Source organism: Leptonychotes weddellii, chromosome 11 (assembly GCF_054177405.1).
Source record: "Leptonychotes weddellii isolate Sample4059 chromosome 11, ASM5417740v2, whole genome shotgun sequence".
Classification (NCBI taxonomy): domain Eukaryota; kingdom Metazoa; phylum Chordata; class Mammalia; order Carnivora; family Phocidae; genus Leptonychotes; species Leptonychotes weddellii.
The window spans coordinates 45665157-45692637 of record NC_138379.1 but is presented as its reverse complement, the minus strand read 5'-3'; the positions used below and the strand labels follow the sequence as shown (position 1 = coordinate 45692637).

The window sequence follows — 27481 nt, the reverse complement described above, 5'->3', positions numbered from 1 at the left end:
TTTTTTTTTTAAAGATTTTATTTATTTATTTGACAGAGACACAGCAAGAGAGGGAACACAAGCAGGGGGGGTGGGAGAGGGAGAAGCAGGCTTCCCGCCGAGCAGGGAGCCTGATGCAGGGCTCGATGCGGGGCTCAATCCCAGGACCCTGAGATCATGACCTGAGCCAAAGGCAGATGCTTAACGACTGAGCCACCCAGGCGCCCCTCTTCATGTATTTTGAAGGTTTCTTACTAGGTGCATAAAGATTTAGGATTTTTTTTTTAAGTTTATTTATTTAAGTAATCTCTACACCCAGTGTAGGACTCGAACTCATGACCCTGAGATCAAAAGCCTCATTCTTTATCAGCTGAGCCAGCCAAGTGCCCCAAGATTTAAGATTATTTTGTCTTCTTGATTAATTGATCTCATTATTATGAAATGACTCTCTTTTTCCCTGGTGATAGTCTTTGCTCTGAAATCTCCTTTTATATTAATAAAACTTTCTTTCGAGTATTATTGGTTTTGTGTATCTTTTTCCATCTATTTACTTTTAATCTACGTGTGTGTGTTTTGGGGGGTGGCAGAAGGAGAGGGAGAGAGAATCTTTTTTTTTTTTAAAGATTTTATTTATTTATTTAACACAGAGAGAGCAAAAGACAGAGAGACAGAGAGCAAGCACAAGCAGCGGGAACAGCAGGCAGAGGGAGAAGCAGGCTCCCCACCAAGCAAGGAGCCTGTTGCGGGGCTCAATCCCAGGACCCTGGAATCATGACCTGAGCTGATGGCAGACGCTTAACTGACTGAGCCACCCAATTGCCCCGAGGTAGAGAGAATCTTAAGCAGGCTTCACACCCAGTGAGGAGCCCGACATGGGGCTCCATCTCACGACCCTGAGATCATGACCTGAGTTGAAATCAAGAGTCAGATGCTTAACCGACTGAGCCACCCAGGCACCCCCTTGTGTTTTTATATTTAAATGCATTTCTTATAAACAGTTTATGATTGGGTCTTGTATTTTTTTTTGCAATCTAATAATCTCTGCCTTTTAGTTGGGTTATTTAGACCATTTACATTTAATGTGGTTATTAATGTGATTAGATTTGAGGCTACTATCTTGCTATTTGTTTTCTGTTTTCTCCTGCTGTTTTTTTTTTTATTCCCTTTTCCTCTTTTTCTGCCTTCTTTTGGATTAATGAGTAGTTTTTATGATTCCATTTTATCTTTTTTTTATTGGTTTAACTCTTTCGTTATTTTAGTGATTGCTCTAGGAGATAAAATATGCATCTTTAACTTATCACAGTCTACTTTCTAGGGATATTATTATTTTAGTTTTTATTGAAATATAGTTGACACACAATATTACATTAGTTTCAGGCGTACAGCATAGTGATTCAGCAACTCTATATGTATGCTGTGCTCACCACAGCTGTAGCTACTGTCACTATATAATGCTATTGCAATTGCCATACCACTGATTGTATTCCCTTTACTCTACCTTTCATTGCTGTGACTTATTCATTCTGTTTGGAAGCTTGTATATCCCACTCCCTTTCATTCATTTTGCCCTTTCCCCAGCCCCTTCTCCTCTGGCAACCACAAGTTTGTTCTCTGTTTTATGGGTCTGTTTCTGCTTTGTTTGTTAGTTCATTTATATTGTTCTTTTGATTCCATATATAAGTCAAATCATATGGTATTTATTTTTCTCTGTCTGACTTACTTTACTTCACATAATACCCTCCAGGTCCATCTGTGTTGTTGCATATGGTAACCACATTTTCTTTATCCATTCATCTACTGCTGGATACTTAAGATTGCTTTCATATCTTGGCTATTGTAAAACATGCTGCAGTAAACAGGGGTGCATATATTTTTTCAAATTAGTGTTTTCATTTTCTTTGGGTAAATACCTAGTAGTAGAATTACTACTACTAGGTAGTAGTAGTAATCATATGGTAATTTTATTTTTAATTTTTTAAGGAACCTCCATACCATATTCCACAGTGACTGCACCAGTTTATATTCCCACCAATAGTACATGAGGTTTCTGAAGAGATATTATTATACCTTATCACATATAGTGTAAGAACCACAGTAGTGTACTTCCATTTCTTCCCTCTCAACTTTAGTTCCACTCTGCACTGTGGCCTGGAAATTCTTTCAAAGCCAGAAGCTAGGGCAATTGTATCACCTGCCTCATTTGTTTACTATCTCTCAAAGATCACTGTCCATTGTAGGCTGATGTCCAATGTCTTGAAAACCATTGTTTCATATATTTTGTCTTTTTTTTCCTTTTTTTTTTTTTTTTTGGTTGTTTCAGGAGGGAGGATGAATTCCATTCTAGTTACTTCATCTTAGCCTGAAGCAGAAACCTCCCCTTAATCATCTTTTGCTTGGATGCTTTCATACTGTTCTTCTTGGCTCAGTCTACTTCTACTGTAGTTTGTCCTTTGATTGGTTCCAGAGAGATCTTTCAAAAGTAAATATCTGACCATGTCTCTGCTTGCATTTTTCAGTGGCTTCTCATTAAAAAAAAAAAAAAAAATTTTTTTTAAATAATGAAACAAACATGCTAGGACACCAAATTCTTAGGTGGAAGAAATATTCTTAATTGGAACCTGGATAAATAAAGGTATTGCTAAAGATGGTACAAGTAAATTCCCATGTAATCATATATGATAATCATGTTATTTTGAAGAGATAAATATTGGCTCTTCTATTGGTTAGGTAACACTTGAGTTTCTGTAGAATTAGCAGTAAGCTTAGGTTACAACTGCCGTCTCATTTGGTACTCAACAAAATAAGGTACTTGAAAGCTCAGTAGTTGTTGATGAAACAAATTATTATAGAAAATGCCATTGATTTTTTTAGTGTTTATCTATGAGATGCTAGATGCATTAAAATTAAATGTCCATTTGTAATCTCAACTAAATTATCTCAGGGGAAAAAAGCTCAATATATATATGTAAGTAAAAATCTAGTGATCTTTTATATCCTGAGAGTTTCTTCATATTTTAATGCTGTTTCTCCATCATGCCTATTCATCTTTGTAGTATTGGCCCCAAAAGGTACTGTTTCTCTCCTACAATTTGTGCAAACATGCCTGCATTAAAAAAGAAAAAAATTAACTGAGTACCTTCTATATACCAGGCATTGTGCTAGATTAGCATATCAGGCACATGCTAATTTCTGTGATCTACTTATTTTTCTTATTTTTTTTTGAAAATTTTAATTTAAATTTAATTTAGTTAAAATATAGTGTATTATTAGTTTCAGGGGTAGAATTTAGTGATTCATCAGTTGCATGTAACACCCAGTGCTCATTACTTCAAGTGCCTTCCTTAATGCCCATCACCCAGTTATCCCATCCCCCCGTCCACCTCCCCTCCAGCAACCCTCAGTTTGTTTCCTGTAGTTGAGTCTCTTATGGTTTGCCTCTCTGTTTTTATCTTACTTTATTTTTCCTTCCCTTCCCTTATGTTCATCTGTTTTGTTTCTTAAATTCCACATACAAGTGAAATCATATGGTATTTGTCTTTCTTTGAGTGACTTATTTCACTTAGCATAATACCTTCTAGTTCCATCCATGTTGTTGCAAATGGCAAGATTTCATTCTTTTCGATGGCTTAGTAATATTTAGTTGTATATATATATATCCCACATCTTCATTATCCATTCATCTGTCGATGGGCATCTGGGCTCTTTCCATAGTTTGGCTATTGTGGGCATTGCTGCTATGAACACTGAGGTGCAGGTGCCCCTTATTTTCTACCACTCTCCATCCCATCTCTTCTATAGCTACACTGATTTATCTGAAGTTACTAGGATATGTCGTTTCCTTTCATTCCTTGATGCTTTCATGTATACTGTTCCCTTTGTCTTTCCCTCTTGTTGATCTGATTAAATCCTATTTGACAATTAAGACTCAACTTAAGTATACCCTTCTTTAGGAAATCTTCCCTGGAAACCGTAGGCTATGTTAGGTGCCTACTGTGTTCCCACAGCTCCTTACCCTTATCGCCTCATCGCATTTAGCACACTAATTGCAACCATCTGTTCCCTTGCCTGTTTTCACACCAGACTGCTTGAGGGCGTTATCTTATTTGATTTTATATCTTAACACTTAGCACAGGGCCTGGCCCAGTGTAGGGATGGGGAAGACAGAAGTTTGCCCTTGGCTCTACCATTGTGTGATCTTAAACAAGTGGTTTGGCTCATTCAACATTCCAAAATAGGTTCTTTTACTATTCTGTGGCCATGCAGACCTGGTTTGTGCAGGGTGGCCTTGTGGGCCTGTCACCTGAGGCCTTGGCCCAAGGGCTGGATTCTTTTTGTAATGATGATTCAGGGCTTGAGGTTGACAGCGCATCAGAAAACTAAGACCCCTGCCTCCCTCAAGGTGCAGATGGCAAGCTGCTAGTGAAAGCCAGAAGGAAACCACTCAGAAAGACAAACCATAGGCCTAGGCCACAAACCGCTTTTAGGAGAGGGCCACTTTGGTAAGATTCTGTAGGTCTGTTGGAGTGCTCTCTATCCAGAGTAGCCAGATAAGAAGCTAGGCTTTGGGATGCCTTTTCTGTCTCACTCTAGCAGTCAGCCATTCCTTTCTTGGTCCCCCCACATCACCCCATATGAAGTACTATCTTATCCTCATGTGTTTTCTTTTCTTTCTTTTTAAAGATAAGATGTTTTTATTTTTTTAAAGGTTTTATGTATGTATGTATTTGAGAGAGAGAGAGAGACCACACGCAGGGGGAGTGTTAGGCAGAGGGAGAGGGAGAAGCAGGTTCTCTGCTGAGCAAGGAGCCCGATGTGGGACTCCATCCCAGGACCCTGGGATCATGACCTGAGCCAAAGGCAGCCGCTTAACCGACTGAGCCACCCAGGCACCCTCATGTGTTTTCTTATATGTCTCCTTCTCTAGAAGAGAGCCCTTGTGATGGAAGTTATGCATGTTTTTTTTTTTTTAAGATTTTATTTATTTATTTGACAGAGAGACAGTAAGAGAGGGAACACAAGCAGGGGGAGTGGGAGAGGGAGAAGCAGGCCTCCCACTGAGCAGGGAGCCCGATGCGGGGCTCGATCCCAGGACTTTGGGATCATGACCTGAGCTGAAGGCAGACACTTAAGGACTGAGCCACCCAGGTGCCCCGGAAGTTATGCATATTGGTCTCTGTATGTAGTAACTTGCCCAGAACCTACCAGAGTAGGAAGCCAGGGAGAGCTTGGTGAATGAATAAATGAATGGTGATGGTAATAATAATCAATATTTCCTTGGCATTTATTTATGCTAGGAGCTTCCCATATCTTCACTTTGCTCTTGTGATGTGAGAACTCTGATTCTCACCATTTTATAGGTGACAGAAATGAGACCCAGAAAGGTTAAGTAACTTGTCTGTGGTCCTACATCTAGTAAGCGGTAGATCCCGAATTCAAACAAAAGCCCACATTCTTAATCACTGTGCTGACTGGCTGACCAAAGGGCTGAGCAAAAGCTGACTGAGCAATCAACTGACTAACAGCTGTGTGAAGGAGAGGCAGAGAAAGGACTGTCAACAGTCCTGCCAGACGTAGTTCTTTTGGGATGTGGGTTTGAAACCACAAAACTAAATGAGGGCTTCATCCGGAGGCACCACCAGTCCATTAGGGGAAAGATATCCTGATTCAGGAGCCCATTTCTTACTGCTTATTTTTTCTCTGGCAAGAGAAAGGATTGACCAAGGCCAAGGATCTGTTCTGGCATATTCCCAGAGGTATTGCTATAGCTCAAGTGCTAGGGAGTAATACTTACTGTTGCATCTTTCTGGAATGCCTTTCCCCCAAGTATTCACATGGCTCACACCTTCATTTCACTGTCTGTTCCAGTGTCACCTCATCAGAGAGGCCTTCCCCAATCCAATCTGAGAACGCGCTACTCTTTATTCTCTTACCCTGCTTTGTTTTTCTTCATTGTACTTATCACCACCCGACATAGAATTATTTGTTTATGGTGTTTTAGTTTGTCTCTCTCCACCAGGGATCCGGGGCTCTGTTGTGTGTACTGTTGTATCCCTAGCTCCTGAAGCAGTGCCTGGCAAGTAGTCAATGCTTGATGTCTGTTTTTGTTTTTTTCAGTGAATAAATGATTTTGGAGTTTGAGACTACCTGCCTTCAAGGACTTTCATCATTTGGCCTCAGTAATGCCTCACTCTTCTTGTCTCTATATGTTACCCTTCAACTCCAGACAAACTGGAGTTAGTGTTCTCTGAACAGGCCTCACATTTTATAGTTCTCTCTTTGCTCACGTTTCTTCCCTCTTTCATATATATATATATATATAAATCTAGCATTCTAAAATGGCCAGGTATTTGGCAGTCCTCAATTACTTCATTTTTTTTGTGTGGTTATTTCAGAATAAAGTGGGAGAGTTTACTCATTTGTTTTTTAGAATTTATTTATTTGGGAGAGAGAGAGCAGAGTGAGAGAGCACACAAGCAGGGGTGGACGGGCAGAGGGAGAAGCAGACTCTCTGGGGCGCCTGGGTGGCTCAGTCATTAATCGTCTGCCTTCGGCTCAGGTCATGATCCCAGGGTCCTGGGATCGAGCCCCACATGGGGCTTTCTGCTCCGCGGGAAGCCTGCTTCTCCCTCTCCCACTCCCCCTACTTGTGTTCCCTCTCTCGCTGTGTCTCTCTCTGTCAAATAAATAAATACAATCTTAAAAAAAAAAAAGAAGAAGCAGACTCTCTGCTGAGCAGGGAGCCCTGTAACACGGGGCTGGATCCCAGGACCCTGGGATCATGACCTGAGCTTAACCAAGTGAGCCACCCAGGCACCCTGAGTTTACTCATTTTATATAAAAATCTTTCTCAAATGGAAAAGGCCCCTTCCTATTCTTTAAAAAAAAAAAAATCCAGAAATTGATGTTCAGTTAGCTTCTCAGATAGTCAAGATCTATCCTGGCCTCCATATCTATTTCTGGAGTTCTCTGCTGATATGCATAAGGTAAGTGCTTTACTTCCATGAGAAGTCTGTGGGGGAAAGTGATGCTGTTGGTGGGAAAGCATAATGGAAATCCTGATAGGATGTGCTACCTGTGATCCAGGACCTACAGAGTGCCTTCATTTGTCCATTCATTCATTTATATTGATTCTTTTGTCCAGTAAACTTTACAGAGTAGTTCAAATGATCTAGCTCTGTGTTAGACACCGGGGAATGTGGAAATAGAAAAGACATGTTCCCTACCACCACATTGTTTCAAGCACAATGGAGAAGAGAGATACATGATTAAGTAATAACAATATAACATACAGCTCCCAATATAACATAAGGGAGAGCTAGTACTTATTTTATTTTGAAGGTTTTAGAAGAGAGGATTTTGAAAGGGGCTCCAAAGCGTTTCCACAAGTGTAGAGTTAGAGGTGGGTTTTAAGGATTAGTTGGTGGTTAGCAGGCCGCAAAGAGGGAAAAGAGCTTTTCTGGAAATAGCAAAGACCTAGAAATCTGAGAGCAATGTCCAAGGATGCATAAGAAAATAGTGCAAGATACCGATTCTGTATGAGGTCTGCCGAGGTAAGAGCTACAGCAGAGACAGCATCCAGGGCGGAGCTGTGAAGTTCAGGTTGACTGAACTGAATCTGTGTGTTGGATGAGTTTGACTGTTTGCCCAGTGGTATCCAACTGCACAACACAATCAGCTGGGGTGCTACAAGACAAGACTATAGCTTGTACTTTTATTGCATTTATCTCATTCTTCACTTTTTGTGTATGTTTTACAATATACCTAATGTCAGCATGTGAATCTGATTTATAAACAGTCATATATTGGCAGTGTATGGTCAAAATACAGTTGGAGTATGTCATGAAAAGGGTTGGAGTCTACAAAGTTAGCCACCTTATAGATTTCTCTTAGGAAGGACTCTTTGGTATGGAAAACTCCAGGGGTTGGCCTTCTCTGACTCCACGTAGTATTTTGCCCAGAGATGTAGTTTTTGATCTCTCCAGGGGCCTTATGGACAGGCTCGGGGTGATGAGAGGCTGATGACTTTAGAAGACTGTCTCTTGTTTGCATGTCCTCCTGGGATTTGGACACGTGAGTCATTTGGAGACCGTATCTGTACTAAGCCCTCCTTGCCAAATTCCGTGGCTTTCTACTGACGGCAACAGCTCTCTGTACTTGCTCTTACCGTCTTCCTCACTTTGGCCTGGAGATTCTTTCCATCTTCTCTTTTGGAATGAGAAAGCAGAACAAGACTTTTAGCTTTTAGGTACTTGAACCTTAGGGGCAGGAGGCCCTGATATCTCGCCCTGACTACTGAGTGAGTGGGACACAGGGTTGCTCTCTGACAAGGATGCAGGCCATCCTGGCTTACTTCGCTCAGACTGCAGTGACTCTGGATGGCCACACCATGCTGCCAAGCCTACTTAGATAGGGTGTCTGCTTAGGTAACAAAATGATCGCATGCACACACACGGAACAACTACCTTGAGATTTATCCTGACACGCTGAAGCCATTATCCTTTTCCCAATAGCTTAGCCATGTAGGGGCTGACTGTGTTGAGAGTCCATCCTCACTGGAGTGCGGTGGCCCCCCCCTTATACAGACCCTCTGTCTCACTCAATGTAGTGTTTAGAGCAGTGGTTCTCAGCCAGGGGTGGGGGCATCCTGTCCCCCAGGGAACATTTGGCAGTACCTGGAGACATTTTTGACGGTCACGAGTGGCAGCATGCTACATTTAGTGGCTAGATGCCAGGGACTACTGTTACCCACCCTCCACTGCAGAGGATGGCCCCCACAACAGAGAACTGTCCTACCCAAAATGTCAGTGGTGCAGACTGAGAAACTCTGGTTGGAATGCCTCTGCCTGTCTCCACCACAGCTGAAGGTGCAGCTCGGGAGGAGTTCCCGCACGCCAGGCGTCCATGCTCCCACTTATATCAAGGCATCCCCCCAGTAGACAAGGGGCCCTTGTAGCTCAGCTAGCCTCAGGCCTTTCTAGCAACAAAAAAGTGGCCTTCTTCCCACTTCCCATGCCAAGCAGAAAGGCCCCTTTGTGCGAGACGCGGCCGAGCGCCCTTGGCAGCGGTGGCGGGAGCGTGTTGTTCTCTGCACTTCACAGGCTGGTACTTGTCCGTCTGCCTCAGATCTGTGTGTCACTCGGCTACACCTTCACTACCCGGCATTCCAGACCGTAGTGAACGCGCACATTTGTCATGTCGACAGATGTGTACAGAGGCGGATACATTCCTTCTCAGGAATAAAAGGCTAATACATCCTACTTTTTTAACCCTGCTCTGTCATCCCTCCTTTCCCAAACCCCAGGATTTGAACGTAGCTCTTGGACATTAATTTCTCTCTTCTTTTCAATGGTTTTTAGTCTGGGAATTTGAAATTTAACCAAGCAATGACTAAGCGCCCTTTGCCTAGCCTCTGGGATCTTGTCTTCTGGGATGCAGTCTGAGGGCACTAGACCTGCCTCACTTCCTCCCCAGGCCCCTTCCCCCTCTCACCTCCTGTGCCTCTGCAGATAGTTTCAGGTACCTCCAGAGTCTCTCGGGCTCAGAACTTCCCTCCTGAGGTCTAGAAGCTTCTTGAGGACATTAAGAGATTGGAGCATTTTTGCCTTCAACCTTGTTTCCTGCAGGATGCTTGAGTGTCTGCTCTGCACCACGGGCTGGGCTCCACTGTAGGGGGTGTAGGAGAGGGACAGGTCCAGCCTTCCAGCTTCTCCAGCTTCCGTGAGAGTGACAGAAATAGCCCAGCATCTGAGGTGTTGCACTGTGTATTTGTTTAAGGAGATTGTTGTTTCTGTTTGGGGGCCCACAATCAGAACGTCTCTGGAACTCCTCATGTGGGGGTCGTTATTCTTTGAGTAAATTCTTATTGATGCTACTGTATAAGAAGCTCTATTTTATTTTATTTTACTTTTTTAAAGATTTATTTATTTGTTTTAGAGAGAGAGAAAGAGAGTGCGAGGGAGAGGGGAAGAGGAAAGAGGAAGAGAGAGAATATTCAGGCAGACTCCCCGCTGAGTGCAGAGCCTGACCCAGGGCTCGATCTCACCACCCTGAGATTAGGACCCGAGCTGAAATCAAGGGTCGGATGTTTAACCGACTGAGCCACCCAGGCGCCCCAGGGAATCTCTGTTTTAGAGATAGTGGGGTGGGCAACAGTGGATAAGACATAGTCCATGTCTTCAGTGTTGTCTGACTTTTAGAGGGAAATTGGACAGCATTCTGATGAAAGGCAGTTTTGGGGAAAGACATGGACCTTAAGAGAAGAGGGTGAGAAATCTCACCATTTCACTCCGCTTCAGAACTTTTTTGGCTTCTTCCTGCTCACAGCAGTAGTCTTCAAACTTGAGGATGTGCAAATTCCTTTTAAGGGAAATAATTTATTTTGGACCTACAATGCTGACTTAAATTGTTTTTATTATAATTATTATTTAAATGTGTACAAACATAAAATGAGGTTTAAGTTGCTATATAAAATTTGTATACAAATATAAACAAAACCAGATTCATCCTTAAAAGCAAACTTCAAATCCAATAAAAATGGTATCTTTTTGCTGAAACTCAGTTGCTCCCACGTTTTTTAAGTTCAGCATGCCAGTATTAGTAGGGTGTCACCTGATACACATATCCTTGTATGTCGTCCAGCCAGCCAGCCATCAATCTATCAAGTAGACAGAGAGAGAGCGAGAGCACAAGAGTACATGATGGCTTAGCGCAAGGGTATGGAGGCACATTGCTTGAGTCCAGACATTTGCTTTACCTGTTCCTAGCTGGGCAGCTTTGGGAAAGTTATATATAATGTTTCTGTACCTCAGTTTCTTCAAATCTGTAAAACAGGGATAAAATGGGACCTATCTTTCACATGGTGGTTGTGAAGATTAATGAGTTAATATATACGAGGCTCCTAGAACAGTACCTGTCATATAGTAGGTGCCACGGAAAAGATGGCATTTATTAGTATTACTCTCATTATTCTAGTTCAGGATGATTTCATCCCAAATGCTGGTATAGTGGAAGAGCAAGTCCATCCCCTATGGGTCAAACAAAAAGTACAGTATGTACTCCTTTCATAGTTAAGATTTTGTGGGAGGGGGAGATGGTAAACACATAAGCATGCAGTCAGTGAGAAGGCCGATGTGACTGTGATGATAAGTTTCAGTAGTGCTTGCATTCTGGAGTCAAGGCTCTGCTCGTCTCTTCCCACAGTGTACAACTGGACCGTGGATGAGGTGGTGCAGTGGCTGATCACGTACGTGGAGCTGCCGCAATATGAGGAGACCTTCCGGAAGCTGCAGCTCAGTGGCCATGCCATGCCGAGGTCAGGAGGAGACTGGCTCTCTCCCCCGGGGGTGTGGGGGATGGGCTGGGGTTGGCTACTTTCAGGCTGCTCTGGCCAGTTACACAAGGTTCCACCCTTTTCAGGGCAGAATCTGCAGACCTCTCCTCTTCTCGCATCCGTTGTGCCCTTACTGTAAAGCATGACAGTCGCTTCGCATCTGTTATCTTATGTAGTATTTCTGTCGTGCCTGGGAATAGTACTAATAGCTGTCATTTATTGGATGCCTAGTACATGGCAGGCACTCCTCTTCCACACTTTGTATACAGTATCTCATTTAATTCTCACATCAATCCTGTAAGGTAGGTATTATTGCACATAGATGGTGAACATGGCTAAGTAACTTTTCCAAGGTCACGTAGCTAGTTAGAGGCAAAACTGATTGGAACCTAGATCTGGGTGGACTTCAAAGCCTGTGGTGTTTCTTTCCTCTTTTGCTGTCCCTCCAGCAGCTGCCTCTTTTATTGCCCAGGAGCCTCGGGGCTCTGTTAGCCTCCCCTGAATTATCCACATACCGTGTATCTGCTCTAAAGAAGTGGTGTGAGGCGGGCCTGACTCCCCTCGGCCCCAGCCTCCTTTCTGGAGCGGCTCTTGCAAGGGCTGTGGTACCCTAACTCTGCCTCCTTCACAGGCACACTGCGCCAGGGCCTGCGGGGGAAGGGAAGGGATGGAGCTCTGCATGGGCTTCTTGTGGGATGTCAAACTAGTGCCATGTGTCATTCAGTCATTAATCCATTTACTTATTCATTCGACACATATTTACTGGGTACCTGCTCTGTGCCAAGCACTTGTGCTGGGTGCTGGGGATAAAGATGACAACAGCCCGCCCTTGCCCTCAAAGGGCTCACTATCTGGTAAGTGCTGATTATGTACAATCTGTCATCTTATTACGTAGGTGCATCTGGTTATGAGCGTCAACAAAGGGGAAAGGGGAAGGTGAAGTGGTTGGAATGCCCACCCATGGCAGCCTCCAGCCCCAGAGCTACCGGGCCCTGCTCTCCAGGCCTAGTGGAGCTGGCTGCTCCTCACTCCACTGCCTGCAGCCCTCTCTTCACAGCTTCTCCCTACTTTGGAGAGAGTAATAATCTTAATTTTGGTACATCCCCTTATAGAATACTTTCCTACCTGTTATTTCAGTTGATTCTCACAGTTCTGAGAGGAAGGAATTACTACCCCAGCTTTTGGGTGAGCAAACTGAATGTCAAATATTTTATGATTTATCCAGACTGGTAAGTGGCGGAGCTGGGATTTGAACCCAGGTCTGCCTGCTTCTAAGTGCCCTGCTTTTTTCACTGCATCTTTCTCTTGCCCCGTATAGTTATAGATAGGCTTCCTGGAAATATTCAGTGGAGTTCTCTTTAACAAAACTTTACCCATCGTCTACCCCGGGCAGGGTTCTCTCCTGGGCTCTGAGGACAAAGAAATGCATTAGACCCCCTTAAATAGATGACTGACCATGAAGCTCCAGGATTTAGGTTTCTTTCTCATTACCCATGGAAATAGCAGCATTGCCTTGTGGATTCCTGGCTCATTCCATCTTGAGGAATAGCTATGGCTTGGGTTAAAACTCAAACATAGGATAAGAAGTCAGTTCTCAGGTCATGGGCTCACTTAGCCTTCTTGTAGCTAGGATTAGATCTAAGACCAGACCCAGCCAGGCCAGGCAGAGGGGTAGAGGAAGCCAAGCTGTGGCACCTTAGTGACAGCAGGAAGCATGGAGCCTCGGTGCATGGCGTGTGGGATGGAGTGGCAATGGTTCTCAGCCCGCCACTAGGCAACATGGTATAATGGGAAGAATCTAGAAGATTTGAGTTCATTTCCTGCCTTTGCCATTTACTTGCTGGGTGACTTTGGGCAAGTTACTCAACTCTAAGTCTCACTTTTCTTATCTGTGAAGTGGAGCTAATGATAGAACTGTGTTCTTAAAGTCAGAGGACTAAATGAGGTATGTAAAGTGTGAGAACAGAACAAGATACACAGTAGTTGCTTAGTAAATGTCAGCTCCTTTCTCGTTTCTGTCATTGCTCAGAAATAAATAATATTCCAGTTCTTAGATTTCTTTGACAAATAGACTGTGGAAAAGATGACACTTATTTTGATGAGTTAGATGAAGGCCAGTACACCTGGTAGAAGTGTTCTCTCCAAAGAGGAACCCCGAGAACTCTCAGGCTTGTAGGAAGCATGTGATTTTACATAAGTTTACACAGAAGGAAAAATGGGGCCCCAGAGGAGAGACCAAGCAGCTTATGCTCAGACAAGTGAGTTGCTGACTCAGCAGGGACCAGAAGCTTGATCTCCTGACCCCTTGTCTCATTGCCTCTCGTATAGGCGGCCTTGATTGCTTCCCAGGGCTAGAGAAGGATGTTGCTGCTCCTGTACCCAGGCAGGAGTGTAAATCACACACCACGATGGCAGAGGCCTCTTTTCTACCTGGGGAGACAAAGCTATGCATCAGAAAAGAGCACTGCCTTCATGGAGTAGGGGATAGTGGTAAATGCTCACGTGTGGGGCCCAGACCAGTGCATTGATAACCTTTCATATCTTATACCCGTCTCCTCCTGTACCCACAGTGTTCTAGCAGAAGAGAAACAAAGTCCAGGTTTTCCTGGGTCATTTTCTGGTTTACAGACCCTCTCTTATTAGAGTTATCATGAAGAGTATGTTGAAGGTCATAAAAAATTACAATAATCTGGGAGTAAATTGCAGTGACTCAAATACAAGATAACAACACTAATGCAATGTTTGTCATCAGCAGGTTTATACTTAAGGCAGAGGGTTAGGATTAGAGGCCCTCAGAATCGCTGGGTCATGTGGCACGATGTTTTGACCTGGATTGGGCAGGAGAATGCATTTACAAATGGTGGGAGTGTGGGGACACGTGTATAATGGATAATCCCTGGCAGGAGAAACAAAACAGAAAATTTACAGTTGGGGGTGGGAATGGTCACAGATGGATAATCCTCAGATGGTGGACATGGGCAGAAGGGTGAACATATTCTTGGTACACGTTATATGTCCCTCCTTACTCCCTGTTGAAAACCACTGGTCTAGACTCTGTGTTCTAGAACGCAGAGGGGAGCTATCACCAGGAGCTAGAAGTCATGGAAGTGTTCCTGGAGGAGGTGGGTAATCCTACCAGTCTCCTTCCTGGTTTTACTGGAAGGAAACTGAGCCCCTCCTCTTTGCTTCAACAGGCTTGCTGTGACCAACACCACCATGACAGGGACTGTGCTGAAGATGACAGACCGGAGCCATCGGCAGAAGCTGCAGCTGAAGGCCCTGGACACAGTGCTGTTTGGGCCTCCTCTCTGTGAGTCCTGGGGAGAGAAGGGCTGCTGATGTGCCACGGAACCCAAGGCTGTTGGGGTGGCTAGGCTGAGGTCCTGGGTCTCCTAGGCATACCTGCAAGGCTATACTTCCACTCTTTCCACTAAGAAATGAAAATATGAATTCTCAAATAGTCTTATGTTTTAATCCAGCCAGATGGCAAGGTCCATCCATTAGATACATTAAGAAAATACCTACTTCATGCCAGTGCTGTGCTGGACCCCAGAGGAAGATCTGGATGAATCATATTCTGCCCTAAAGGGATAAAATGAATGTTCCAGAGAGGTACACAATGCTTCTGAGGTCCCGGAGGGATAGAGAAGGCATCCTATAGAAGAGGTGGCATGTGACCTCTGCCTGTAAGGATGGGTAGGGCTTTATTCCATGCAGGTGGCAGGAGAGAACATTCTAGGTGGAAGAAACAACTGGAGCAAGAATACAAAAGCTGAAATATGAAAGGTATGCTCAGGGATAATAAGTAACCCAAAGGGTCTGAATGCCATTTAGCTGTTCCTTGCTTTCACTGTGGACCTGCCGAGCATATGAACTGATTGCTGAATACCTTGTGTCCTTGGACCAGCCACAGAGGACTAGGTGGGCTTCCATGGAATCATAGAGACACTCAGGCCTAAGGAAGGCGTAGTCTCTTCAGCCAGGGGTTACTTGAGAGAATTAGGTAGTTCAGTTCCTGAAGATCTGCAAGGTGGGACTGGCCAACCCTGCCGTCCTTTTCCTTATTCCAAGTGAACTCTGGAGGAACAAAAGTGGTAAGATTTCTTAGAAAATTAGCCTTCACCAAGTAGGCTCCTAGGGCCCACTTCCTGCCCTTTGGGAGCTATTGGCATTGGTTGAGGAGGCCAGCAGCAGAATGATATAGAACCAGGAAGCAGACCGGAGAAGCCAGCTAGCAGGCAGGGTCGGAGACTGTAGAACATTTTCTCATCCGTGCGTTTGGTTTGACAAGTGCCCAAGCTGGTCTCAATAGAGGTGGGTGGGTCTGTACTTTTTTTGTTTTTAAAATTTTTAATAAACTTTATTTTTAAGAGTAGTTTTAGGTTTGCATCAAAATTGAGTGAAGGTACACAGATTTCCCATATGCCCCTGCCCCCATACATGCATAGCTCCCCCATGGTTAGCCCCCCCCACCCCCCCCGCCCCCCCGCCCTGAGTGGTACATTTGTAACAATTGATGAACCTATACTGACACATCACCATCCCTCAGAGTCTACAGTTTACATTGGAGTTGACTCTTGGTGTTGCACAGTCTATGGGTTTGGACAAATGTATAATGACATGTATCTATCGTCATTATTGTATCGTATAGGCTAGTTTCACTGCCCTAAAGATCCTCTGTGCCCCACCTATGTATCCCTCCCTCCCCCTCAACCCCTGACAACCACTGGTCTTTTTTTTTTTACTTTCCTAGTTTTGCCTTTTCCAGAAGGTCTGTGCCTTTTGAAAATGTGAAACAAAGCAATATGGGTGAAGACTGATGTTCTTTTTCTCGTCCTCTTCCTGTTCCTCTTCTCTTTTCTTGCTTGTTTTTCTTTCTTTCTTTCTGGTCTTAGGACACATTTTTGCTTACCATTCATTGTGTAAGTTTTGAATAAATGACACAATGAATGGCTCTAGCGTTTACGTGAGGCCCACTACTGAGCAAAGGCCTTTCATTCACTAACATTTATTGAGCAACTACTGTGTACCAGTATAAATGACAGGGTCCTGCTCTCAAGAAGTTCCACTTAGGGACGCCTGGGTGGCTCATCGGTTAAGCATCTGCCTTCAGCTCAGGTCATGATCCCAGGGTCCTGGGATCGAGTCCCTCATCGGGCTCCTTGCTCGGTGGGGAGTCTGCTTCTCCCTCTCCTTCTGCCCTTGTGCTTGTGCTCTCTCTCTCGTGCTCTCTCTCTCTGACAAATAAAAAAATCTTAAAAAAAAAAAGTTTCATCTAAATGGGGATAGGCATATCAACAATAGAGTAAATGATCAACAAATACAGTGTTATAACTATCATGGAAGTCTTTCAGAGTTCAGCTGGGAGCACAAAATAGGGACAGGTTTTCAGTTTGAGTCCTAGAAGCTTTATGGAGAAGATCATTCTTGAGCTGAGTCTTGAAAGATGGAAAGGAGCTTTATTAGACTGTTCCCATGAACAGCTTACACCCTTCTCTTTGTATACACCAGCAAGAACACTTAACACTAGAAGAATCAAACCTAGCAGTAAAAGCTAGGCTACTTTTGCAGAAGCTCTCCTCTGTTCCCCGCCAGGAAGGGGAGGCCTTTAGCAGCCTGAAAGCCTTCTTTAGTCTTCTGAGACATATTATCAGACTGTTACTGTTCTGTATCGAGATAGGATTTACCATATCTGAAAGCGTGCATTAGAAACTTCAGGTTAAAGTAGGCAAGGATTCTACCTGGAAAGATCAGCTGGGGCTGGAGAGCAAGGGAACCAGAGTCCTAGGTGCAGGGTAATGGGTGCAGGGGTCAGAGCCAGCAAGAGGGGCTAGTGTAGCAGGTTAGACTGATACCAGGATGGGAGGGGTATTTTCTCCTAGGCTACCTTCATATAGCCTACAGCTTACATGTGACCTAACCTACGGGAGTCAGACGGCAGCAGAAAACAGTGTTTCTGAGATAGACAGAACAGAGGTATGAGAGCTGAGAAGACACTTCACACCCACTAGGATAGGTACCTTAAAAACAAAAACAAAGAAAAGGTGGAAAATAGCTATTATTGGCAAGGGTATGGAAAAATTAGACTCTTCGTACATTTCTAATGATAATGTAAAATGATTCAGCTACTGTAGAAAACAGTGTGGTTGTTCATAGAACAACTCAGAAAGTTAAACATAGAGTTACCATATAGCCCGGGAATGTACCCAAGGAATTGAAAACAAGCACTCAAACAAGTCCATGTACCCATATTCAGAGCAGCACTGTTCACAGTGGTCAGAAGCTGCAAACAACCCAAATGTCCATCGGTGGACAAATGGCTAAGTAAGTGGTAGTATATAAATACAATGGACTGTTAGCCAGCCACAAAAAGGAATGAAGTTCTAATACGTGCCACAACGTGGGTGAACCTGGAAAGCATGCTAAGTGAAAGAAGATAGACGTAAAAGGTTACCTATTGTATGATTCCATTTATATGAAATATCCAGAATAGATACATCCACAGAGACAGAAGACAGATGGGTGGCTGGCAGAGGCTGGAGGAAGTGAGAAATGGGGAGGGACTGCTAGTGTGTATAGGGTTTCTTTTGGAGTAATGATAATGTTCTAAAATTAATTGTGCTATTGGTTGCACAACCTTGTAAATATGATAAAACCATTGAATTGTACTTTTTGAATTTTCATTTTTAATTTTTTAAGATTTATTTATTTATTTGGAGAGAGGGAGAGAGCATGAGCAGGGGGAGGGGCAGAGGGAGAGGGAGAAGCAGACTTCCTGCTGAGCAGGGAGCCCAATGTGGCCCGATCCCAGGACCCTGGGACCATGACCTGAGCAGAAGGCAGACGCTTAACCAATTGAGCCACCCAAGTGCCGCTATTTTAATTTTTTTTTTTAAAAGATTTATTTATTTTAGAGACAGAGAACGCACAAGTGTGGGGAGAGGCAGAGGGAGAGAGAGAATCTCAAGCAGACTCCATGCTGAGTGTAGAGTCTGAGGTGGGGCTTAATCCCAGGACCCTGAGATCATGACCTGAGCCAAAACCAAGCATCGGATGCTTAACCATCTGAGCCACCCAGGCGCCCCTGAATTGCACATTTTATTTTATTTTTAATATTTTTAATTTTTTTTGGATTCAGAACAAGGTTTATTTGTCTGCAAACCTATGGTCGTCCTACATGAATTGCACATTTTAAGAGTGAATTTTTGGTTATATGAATTATATCTCAATGATAATAAAACATATAGAGCTTGATTTTTTGTAACTCTTAGACTTCCATTTAGAGAACTCCTTATAAAATTTAGGAAAGTAAAGTACCTTGGTCTCTTTTGCAAATTTCCACTCACTGTATGACCTTGTATAGGTCGGTTTTCTCAGGACGTGTTTTCTGATTTGTATTATGAAACAATTGAGCTAAAGGATCTTTGATTCCTTTCAGATGAACATTCCATGATTTTTGAGAGGAAACCCTTTGATTGATAAGTGTCCTGGTAAAAGGATAAAAGACAGGAAGTCTGTTCCTTCTGCTGCTGTCTGTATCCTGTACTTTTAGGAATCGGTCCTTGGCCCTTGCCTTATCAAGTGACCTTTGGCAATTCAGTTCTCCTACCTAGTTTTTGGTTTCCTTGTTTGTAAGATGGGCTTGGTCATTAAGGCTCTTACTGGCTCCCTCCTTCAAGGACTCTGATAGAACTGGGTGTTCTCCTGGGAGCTAAGGTTTTTGGAATCCAGCAGCTGTCCTGATGGCAAATACTGTTTTAATACTTTCTTACTGATGGCTTGTTAAAGAAAATTTTTGAAAATTGCCGGATGGAATCTGAGGAAAATACTAGGAAGCTCTTTGCCAGGAGACTTCTGCAAGGATGGAGCCGTGCGTGGTGGGTACCTGCAAAGAATCCCTTGATCTGTGTCCCTCCAGCTCTGTTTTCCCATCTGAGCATGGGCTAAAATCCCTACTTCAGTGCTGTTCCCTGCCCAACCCCACGCAGGACTTAGCATGATGGCCGGTGGTTGTGCGCTGAGGGTGAGTTCTTAAGGCTGTGGTTCTTCGGGCTCACCAGGAGGCAGGTAGTAGATAAGCACCCCAGAGAACCGGGGCCAGGTACAGCTAGCTGCCAGCCCTGGCTACCTTGCCCAGCCTTAATGAAATTCCTGCCGTCAGTCGAAGCTTGAGCAATCTCAAATCAGAGGTTTGTTGTGCAGTAGCCGGGAAGGTCTGCGGAGTGATCAGGGCCCCTCTGTCCCCAGCAGCCTCCGAGCTTGGGAAGGGGGAAGACGGATCAGACTGGCCCAGCACAGAGTGCCTCAGGGCCCATTTTCTGGCAGTAGAAGGCATCTCTGTCCTCCCACCGTGGCCACAGCGCAGCACGTCGCCCTTTCAGTCTCCTCCGCTGGCGGAGCTGGCCTAGGCTTGCACGATCTGTCCGGGCCCTTAGCAGTGCCACGGTCTGAGGTTAGGTGTACTCCGACACCCGGGGTCCCCAGGCAGCTTGCCGTGGGGCCTCGGCGGATGCCTCACTCTGGCAGTGCAGCTTTCTCGGGGGGCTCTTCCTCCTCTGCAGGGAATTGCTCAGAGAAATGGAGACTCAGGTGATGAGGGGAATTTTTAGAGGTCATTCAGCTCTTAAATGACAGAGCCATGGCTCAGACCCGGTCTGTGGCTTATATTTCAGTGTTTTTGGTACTGTGTTGTCCCGTTCTCCACTTCTGGTAGAGCAAGCAAGATAGAGTATAAAGAATTCCATTTGAAATCAAGCAGACTGGCTCTAGCATTCAGTGGCTTTGTGACCTAGGGTACATTTGTAAAGTTCCCTATGTCCTAATTTCCCCTAAATAAATGGTAGCAGCTGTTTTTAGTGTGTGCCTACTGTGGTTAATCCTGGGCCAGTGTAGCCTTTGAGCTTTTAGCAGGGGTATTGAGAAGGGTGTGGAGAGGGGCCTGCAGAGTAGTTGCTGGGGTGGTGGGGAGGCTGTGGAGAAGAAGGGCAAGCCTACACCTTGTCTTCCTTCCTCAGCAGCTCAGATAATGGGAGAAGTCCCCTGGAAGTGGGAGTACCTCCTCTCCAGCAAAGCTTGTTTTCTTCTCTGTCAGCTCTATCCTTCCCTTACCCTCTTTTTCTTTTGTTTTTCAACTCATTTTTCAAGCCTTCTCTAGGATGCCTTTCCAGCCTTTTCCCAGGCATGTTCAACCCTTCCCTCTTACTTTCCTCTGCGATCCTATAACCCTTTGTACCTGCCTTTTTTTTTTTTTTTTTAATAACAATCTGTTTTCCTGTTACCCTTTAAACGGGGAACTCCTTGAGGGTAGAAACAGCTTTGTTCATCTGTCGTCATAACTCAGCATATGGCCCAGCAATGAGCAGGTGTCGGGAAATGTATGCTAGAAGATTTCCAGAAGGAGGCTGGGCCTCTTCAGAACTATAAGACAGGGGACATGGGAGAAGAGTCTGGCCCAGTTTGGTGGTGGGGAGAGTACCGTGGAGTGTCTTGTGTGGACTGGTGAGCCAGCGAAAGCACTGTTTGGGCTGTAACCAGAAAGCGGGAGGAATAGCTCCTCCAGGTTAACCACACACCTCAGCACAGACGTCTGTGCAGATGACCAAAGAAATTCCTAGCGCATATGGCCATGGCAGTCAGGGGCGGGGGTACTGTGGGCAGTGGAGAAGGTGGCGGGAATAGATTGGGAGAGGGGATTCTTCCAGAAAGTGATAATCATTGGAGGTTTGCTTTCTCAATGCTAACTGTACCCTGAAAATTCTCACCATTACTCCTGCCTCTGTTAACATGGTAGCATCTCATTGTTATACCGTCCTCCCTTCCTCAGGCCTGATTGTATTAACAGGTGACCTCATTTTGCTAAAGTCTATTTGCAGCACTCAGGCTGGGAATTCTGCCACCCTCTGGCTCCCCAGGTCCTAGCCAGATTCCCTGGCTTAGCTCTGTTCACCTAGCCAGCCGCAGCTGCTCTCAGGAAAGCTCCGAGGTCCGTCTGCCCTGGCCGTGCTCGCTGGGTGTGGGGTGGGTTCTGAGAGCGGACCTTGTGGAGGGGCTCTCAGGCCAGCTAGCTGTACTCTCCTTGTCCTTTCACACGGACTTTGTATTGTACCCCCTTTCCTGCTAAAACCTGCCTGCCTTCTTCCCTTTTTCTTTCCTTTCCACCTTTGCTGAGTACCTGCTCTGGTCAGGCTCTGTGCTAAGTACGGGGCCATAGAGAGAAATAAGTCTTGTGCCTTGGCCCTGAGGAACTCACAGACTATCAGAAGGCAAGCAGCATGAAAGTTGAAAAACACACAAGGGAGTCCCTGAGATGGCAGTAGATAACCCGTGTTTACCTGTCCAAAGAGTGGGATGGTTAGGGAATCCTAGTCAGAGGAGAAGGAATGGAAACATCGCTGTAGACTTGTAGTAGGCTGAGCAGGTGGTAGGAAGTGAAGAATGGGAATGAAATTAGGATGGAGAGAAGTATATCATTAGTAAGGCACGGACTAGATTCTTCATTTCCCCTCTTTTTCTGATATATCGGTTTATAGATTCTGTATTAGGGTTCTCCAGAGAAACCTAACCTGGATGGATGGATGGATGGATGGATGGATGGATGGATGGATAGATAGACAGATATGAGGAGGTTTATTATAGGAATTGGCTCACGTGATGATGGAGGCCAAGGAGTTCCATGATCTGCCGTCTGCACCCAGAGAACCAGGAAAGCCAGTGGTACTGTTGAGTCTGAGTTCAAGGCCTGAGAATCAGGGGACAGCTGCTGTAAGTCCCAGTCTGAGTCCAAAGACCCGACAAGCAGGAGTGCTGATATAAGACGGCAGAAGATGGATGTCTCAGCTCAAGCTGAGAGAGCAAATTCATCCTTCCTCCGCCTTCTGGTTCTATTCAGGCTGTCAGTGGCCTGAGGGTGCTTTAATGAAGACAGTCTTCTTCACTCAGTCCAGCGATTGAAATACTAATCTGTTATGAAGGCAACCTCACAGACAGACCCAGAAAGCTCTCTTGGCACCCCTTAGCCCAGTTGAGTCGACACATGAAATTAACATCACAGATTCCCTTAGGATTGTGGGGTTCCATCCAGGGCTCTACTGAAGGGACCTGATAATCCTCACCTCTTCTTCCAGCTTTAAACTTCTCCTCTTCTTTAAACTCCACATCCACATTCTTAATTACCTACTGGAAATGTCCATCTGAAGATTTCCAGAACACCTCAAAGCACTCTCATTCATAACTGTGTGCTTGATCTCGTTAGTAATTGTGTGACAATGCATTTTAGAGCTGAGGAAGCAGAGATCCGGATGAGGCAGAGGCAAGCAGAGAAGCCAGACTCCCTAAGACTCAGTGCAGGATGCTGCTTTCGATGGCACAAGAATCCGTCTACTGAGGAGCCCCTTGTCCTTACCAGGCCCTGGGATCCTATCAGTCCTACTCCCCCATCCTCAACCTGAGGGTAACCTGCTGCCCTGACTCCCACATCTGCAGCTCCTCTGAGCCCACCGCTGCTCCATCCCAGGTTGAGAACAACGCAGGCAGGGGCCACGGGAGCAGCCCTGCTCTCCTTATGGTGTCTCTTCAGGTCTCCTGTGCCGTGGCGCAGAGCCCAGATCTGATAGACTGGGAACAATGGCAGGCTCCAGGAGTGGCCCTCTTCTGCTTGGCTCAGTTCTCAGGACATGGCTTTTGTACTTACCTTCTGGTGTTGTTCCTTGTTCGGCTTTTCAGTTTTGCTCTGAACCCCAGCCACCAGCACTTTGCCACATTGCCGCCAGGCGTTCTCCGGAGGTGGATCTGCCCCTCTATTCCTGGCACGTGCAGTGTCTTATATATTCCAGCCTCTTCGATGTTCCTCCTGTCCTCCCTGGTCTCTGGATTGAGCCCACAGCCTAGAAAAGCTCTTCCACAGATGGGCCTTGCAGACCTTTACCTGATCTGGGCTCTGCCTCTTGTACCTAGAATAGGCAAATTGTCCAGGGGACCCAGCTGTTGCAGGAACTTCAGTCCCACAGCCAGGCCTCAAGCTCTAGTGATATTGCTTTATACTCTTACCAACCATTCCCTTCTCCCCACTCTAGCACTCTAGCATTGCTTATCCCTCCAGACAGAAGCCACTGCATGTGGGCGCGTGGGCTCATCGTAGGCCAGGGGGTAGCTGGGATGCCCTGAGAAGGAACTCATTTTTAGGGAAGTATGATTTAATAAGCTTCCTGTACCGCTCTCGGGCCTCTCATCTTTTCCAAAATAGGCAGAGAGCTTAGTATACTAGTGTGTGGCAAGTGTGTGTCTAAGAAGAGCAACTAAGTGCTCTGGAGTGGGAAGCCTTCACACAGGAGGGGATGCAGTGGAGTCTGCAAGGCTGAGCGTGCAGTGGGCAACTGTTTCACTATGGCTTCCTCTTTGGCAGTGACCCGCCATAATCACCTCAAGGACTTCATGCTGGTGGTGTCTATAGTTATTGGTGTGGGCGGCTGCTGGTTCGCCTACATCCAGAACCGGTACTCAAAGGAGCACATGAAGAAGATGATGAAGGATCTGGAGGGGTTACACCGAGCTGAGCAGAGTCTGCATGACCTTCAGGAAAGGTAAGGCCCTTCCCCATCCCCACAGCTGTGGTGCCTCCCGCTCTTGGGGGCCTCCTGTTTCCACCTGGGTTGTGGGCCATCTCGCCCCCGACACATGCTGATGGGGCTGGGCTCTACCACACTTCCAGAACTGCTTGTAGGTTCCTGCCATTGCTGTTGCACAGGCAAATACTCCTCTCCAGGGCAGGAGCTTACTTCTGTCAGAGATCTTGAGCTTCCATGGTTGGACGGCTTGCCCATTCTATCCTCCTTCTGGCGTCTGAACTGTTATCCTTCCTGTAATTAACTGTTACTCACTGTTCCCTAAAGAAATCTCACTAATCTGTCTTCCTAATACTTGTAGTTCTTTCTTGTATGGAATCTAAATCTCTTAAGTACTCACTTGTTATGTGACTTTGGGTAAATCCCCTTCCTCTTTTGGGACTGAGTTCCTCGTCAGTAGTATGAAGGGGTTGAACCAGGAGAACACTAATGGCCTTCTAGATCTGATGGTCGGATTCTGTTTAAACAAAACATGGCTTAAAGACTGTTGTAGGAAATCTAGCTGTGAAAAGAAGGTGCCAGTCAGTCAGTCAGTCAGTCAGTTAACCCACGTACATTCTGACATCTAGGAACCAGGTCTGTGCTGGGAACTGTGAGGAATTCACTGCTCCTGGGGCAACAAAGCTCACACACAGACGAAGGAGCAGTGAGCACACGCTTAGTGCAGTGATTTGTGCCCACTGATGGCATGAGGGCTCTAAGAACAGGAAGGGCACAGAGGCAGGAGATGAGTGTATGTGGATTCCAGAAGGCGACCTTGAAAGATGGGTAGGGGGGTCCTGGTAGTTAAGGTTGAACATACAGAGTGAGGCCAGATTCCTGGCACCTTAAGCCTCACATGGATAAGTCTTAGTAAGATGCAAAAGGCAATAGAGCGTTAATGCAGGTATTTGGTGTTTTGCTTTGTTGGTTGTTGTTTTCAAATTTTATTTATTTATCTATTTGAGAGATAGAGTGAGAGAGAGCGAGAGAGCACAAGCGGGGGAGGGGGCAGCAGGCAGAGGGAGAAGCAGGCTTCCCGCTGAGCAGGGAGCCCGATGCGGGACTCGATCCCAGGACCCTGAGATCATGACCTGAGCTGAAGGCAGATGCTTAACCGGCTAAGCCACCCAGGTGCCCCAGCTTTGTTTTGTTTTTGAGAAGAGGAGGGACCTACTTCAGGACTGTCTTTTAGAAACTTACTCTGGCCGCTTAGGGATTCTAGTTGGGAAGTCTTTGCAGGAATCCATGTAAAAGGAAATGACATCTGGCTCTTTTCTGTTACTTTTAAATGATAGATACTCTTTTCTTTGGAGGGCGGGGAAAGGATTTCTTATGAGCTAGGTATTGTTAACTACTTAAATGCATTATTTTTTAATCACCACAACTGTGTTAGGTAAGTACTATTATCATCCCTAGTTTTGAGTTGAAGAGATGAGGGCTCAGAGAAGGTGAGTGCTTTGTTTAAGGTCACATAACAGGAAGTAGTGAGCCAGGAGTTTTGACACCCACAGGGTGCTGTCTCGGTAAAGGCGGCCCAATCAGATTCATTTCCATTGGCTGGGTTTCTAAGGGGCAAGCGGAGTTTTATCTCTGAGCTGATTCCTGGCTACTTTTCTGGGCCCCTTGTTCCTGGGCCCTTTGCCAACTGGGGGCTAAAAGCTGCTGTCTGGGCAGTCCCCATTCTTCATTTGTCTGAAAAGCATGTACTGTTTCCATTCCAAAGGCAAAGAATCTAGGCAGGAGACATTCCAAGTTTGGGGATAAAACTAAGCTCCCAGCCCTCCCCACTCCCAAGGCCTCCAGAGCTTAATGACCACCGTGGCACTTGGAGGAATGAATGCACGTGCACACCCAGAGACGGGCTTACACACGTGCACACACACGTCTTCCTCTGACAGTGTCCACACACCTCCTCATCCCTCCTTACTTTACCGGGCCTGCGCTGCCAGCCACCACAGAGCTTTTTTTTTTTTTTACAGAGTTCCTGATACTTGGGGTGAATAAATGTAATGCTACATGTGCATTCCAGGTAGGATTTCGTTGGGTTCCGAGATAATTCTTTGAGGCAGGGATTTTGATTCCCATTTAGAAATGAAGAAACAGGCCTGGTACAAGGAACGGACTTGCCCTTAGTCATATAGCTACTTAGAGCTGGGGCCTGCAGGCAGGCTGCCTCATTCTCTTACTTACAAGGCTAACTGACCGCTGCCTTCAAGAAGCTCAGGCTTCTGTGGAGGAGATGGAGTGGGGCGAGGCTTGACTGTGCGTGTATTTGCTCATTTCTGCAGCCAGTAGTACTTAATGGTCTTCGCCTCTACCAGATCTCGTTAGGACTATAAAAGTGGGTCAAGTTTTTTGATTCTACTTTAAAAGAGTTCCCTATTATCTGGACAAGACAGACAGATCATAGGTTTTCCTGAAGAGGCTGCTCTTCAGTGAAGAACTGAATCCCTAATGGTGTAATATCAGGAAGTTGGGTGGTGGAAGAATATGGTAAAGGAGGGTATCCAGCCAGGGAAGAAGAGGGGTTAGAAAATGGCGCCTTGGCTTTGTTGTTCGCTGTGCCTGTAGCGCCACCTGGTGTGTACGTCGGGGAGGCTCAACTTCCCTTTCCAGGGACAGAGTGGGCAGAAACCCGCAGTTTGTCAGCAGGAAGCTTGCAGCCTAGACTTTCCCCTCGTCCCTCCCTGCTGGTCCCACCACCTCGTTTGAGACTTCAGCCACTGACAGATCTGGACTTGGCAGTTTTTAGAGGTTGAGTTCTGTCTTCAGAACTTCTGTTCTCTCTCTGCCTTTTCTGTTTCACCTACTTAATTAACTCAGTGGTCAGTGCTCTTTTCTGAGAGCTCCTTGTTCTGTAGCTTATCCATCTGTACCTCATGTCTAAGCCATAGAGCCCTGTTGTCTTCATCATCCTTTCCCCTCCTACCCTGGTCCCCTGTCACTTGGTGTTTTTTTACCAAGATAGGAAGACCTGACCATGGCCAAGTCCTTCCCTTCTTCCAGAGGGATTAGCAAACTCTTACTCTTTCTTTTGCGTCTAGCCCAGGCCTCACCTTCCCTGGCTCCTTTCAGGCAGAGTTGTTCACTCCATCCTTTGGGCTCATCCAACAGCTTGTAGGTCTCTCTCTCTTATAGAACTTATCACACTGCGTATAGTTATCTGTTTACTTGTCTATATTGGGCTAGATCATGAGCTCCCCAGTGGCCCGGACAATTTTCTCATTCATCTCCATATATCTAGGACTGAGTGCAGGGCTTGGCATTCAGTAGACACTTGGAAGTACTTGTTGAAAGAATGGATGAATGAATGGGTGGATTAGCAAGGAAGGGAGGAGGGAAGGAGGCTGGGTGGTTTTGTCAGTGAACAGAGGGAATGTGTGGGTGGGTATAAAGGTATATTTTCATTATAACTGAGCCCTTGAGATCTTACCCACCATGAAAGATACTCAGAAAGGAAACTCAGGCCTGGGGGCAGCAGGGGGCTCTCCCAAGCCCTGCCTAGCCCCTTTGGCATGAATTTCATTTTTCTGTGCTTCGGGAACAGGTACTTAGGACTCCAAGAGTTGCT

The 27481-nt window shown here is 45.5% G+C and overlaps 1 protein-coding gene across 5 annotated transcripts in view; it reads left to right on the top strand.

Moving 5' to 3' along the window:
* Positions 1-27481, top strand: part of STIM1 (stromal interaction molecule 1) — a 177650-nt gene that overhangs the window by 131982 nt on the left and 18187 nt on the right. For all 5 annotated transcript variants that reach the window (XM_081798729.1, XM_081798730.1, XM_081798732.1 and 2 more), the window contains exons 4-6: positions 11179-11290; positions 14503-14618; positions 23709-23886. In XM_081798729.1, the coding sequence (XP_081654855.1) occupies positions 11179-11290; positions 14503-14618; positions 23709-23886 (406 nt within the window). The remainder of the gene's footprint in view (positions 1-11178; positions 11291-14502; positions 14619-23708; positions 23887-27481) is intronic.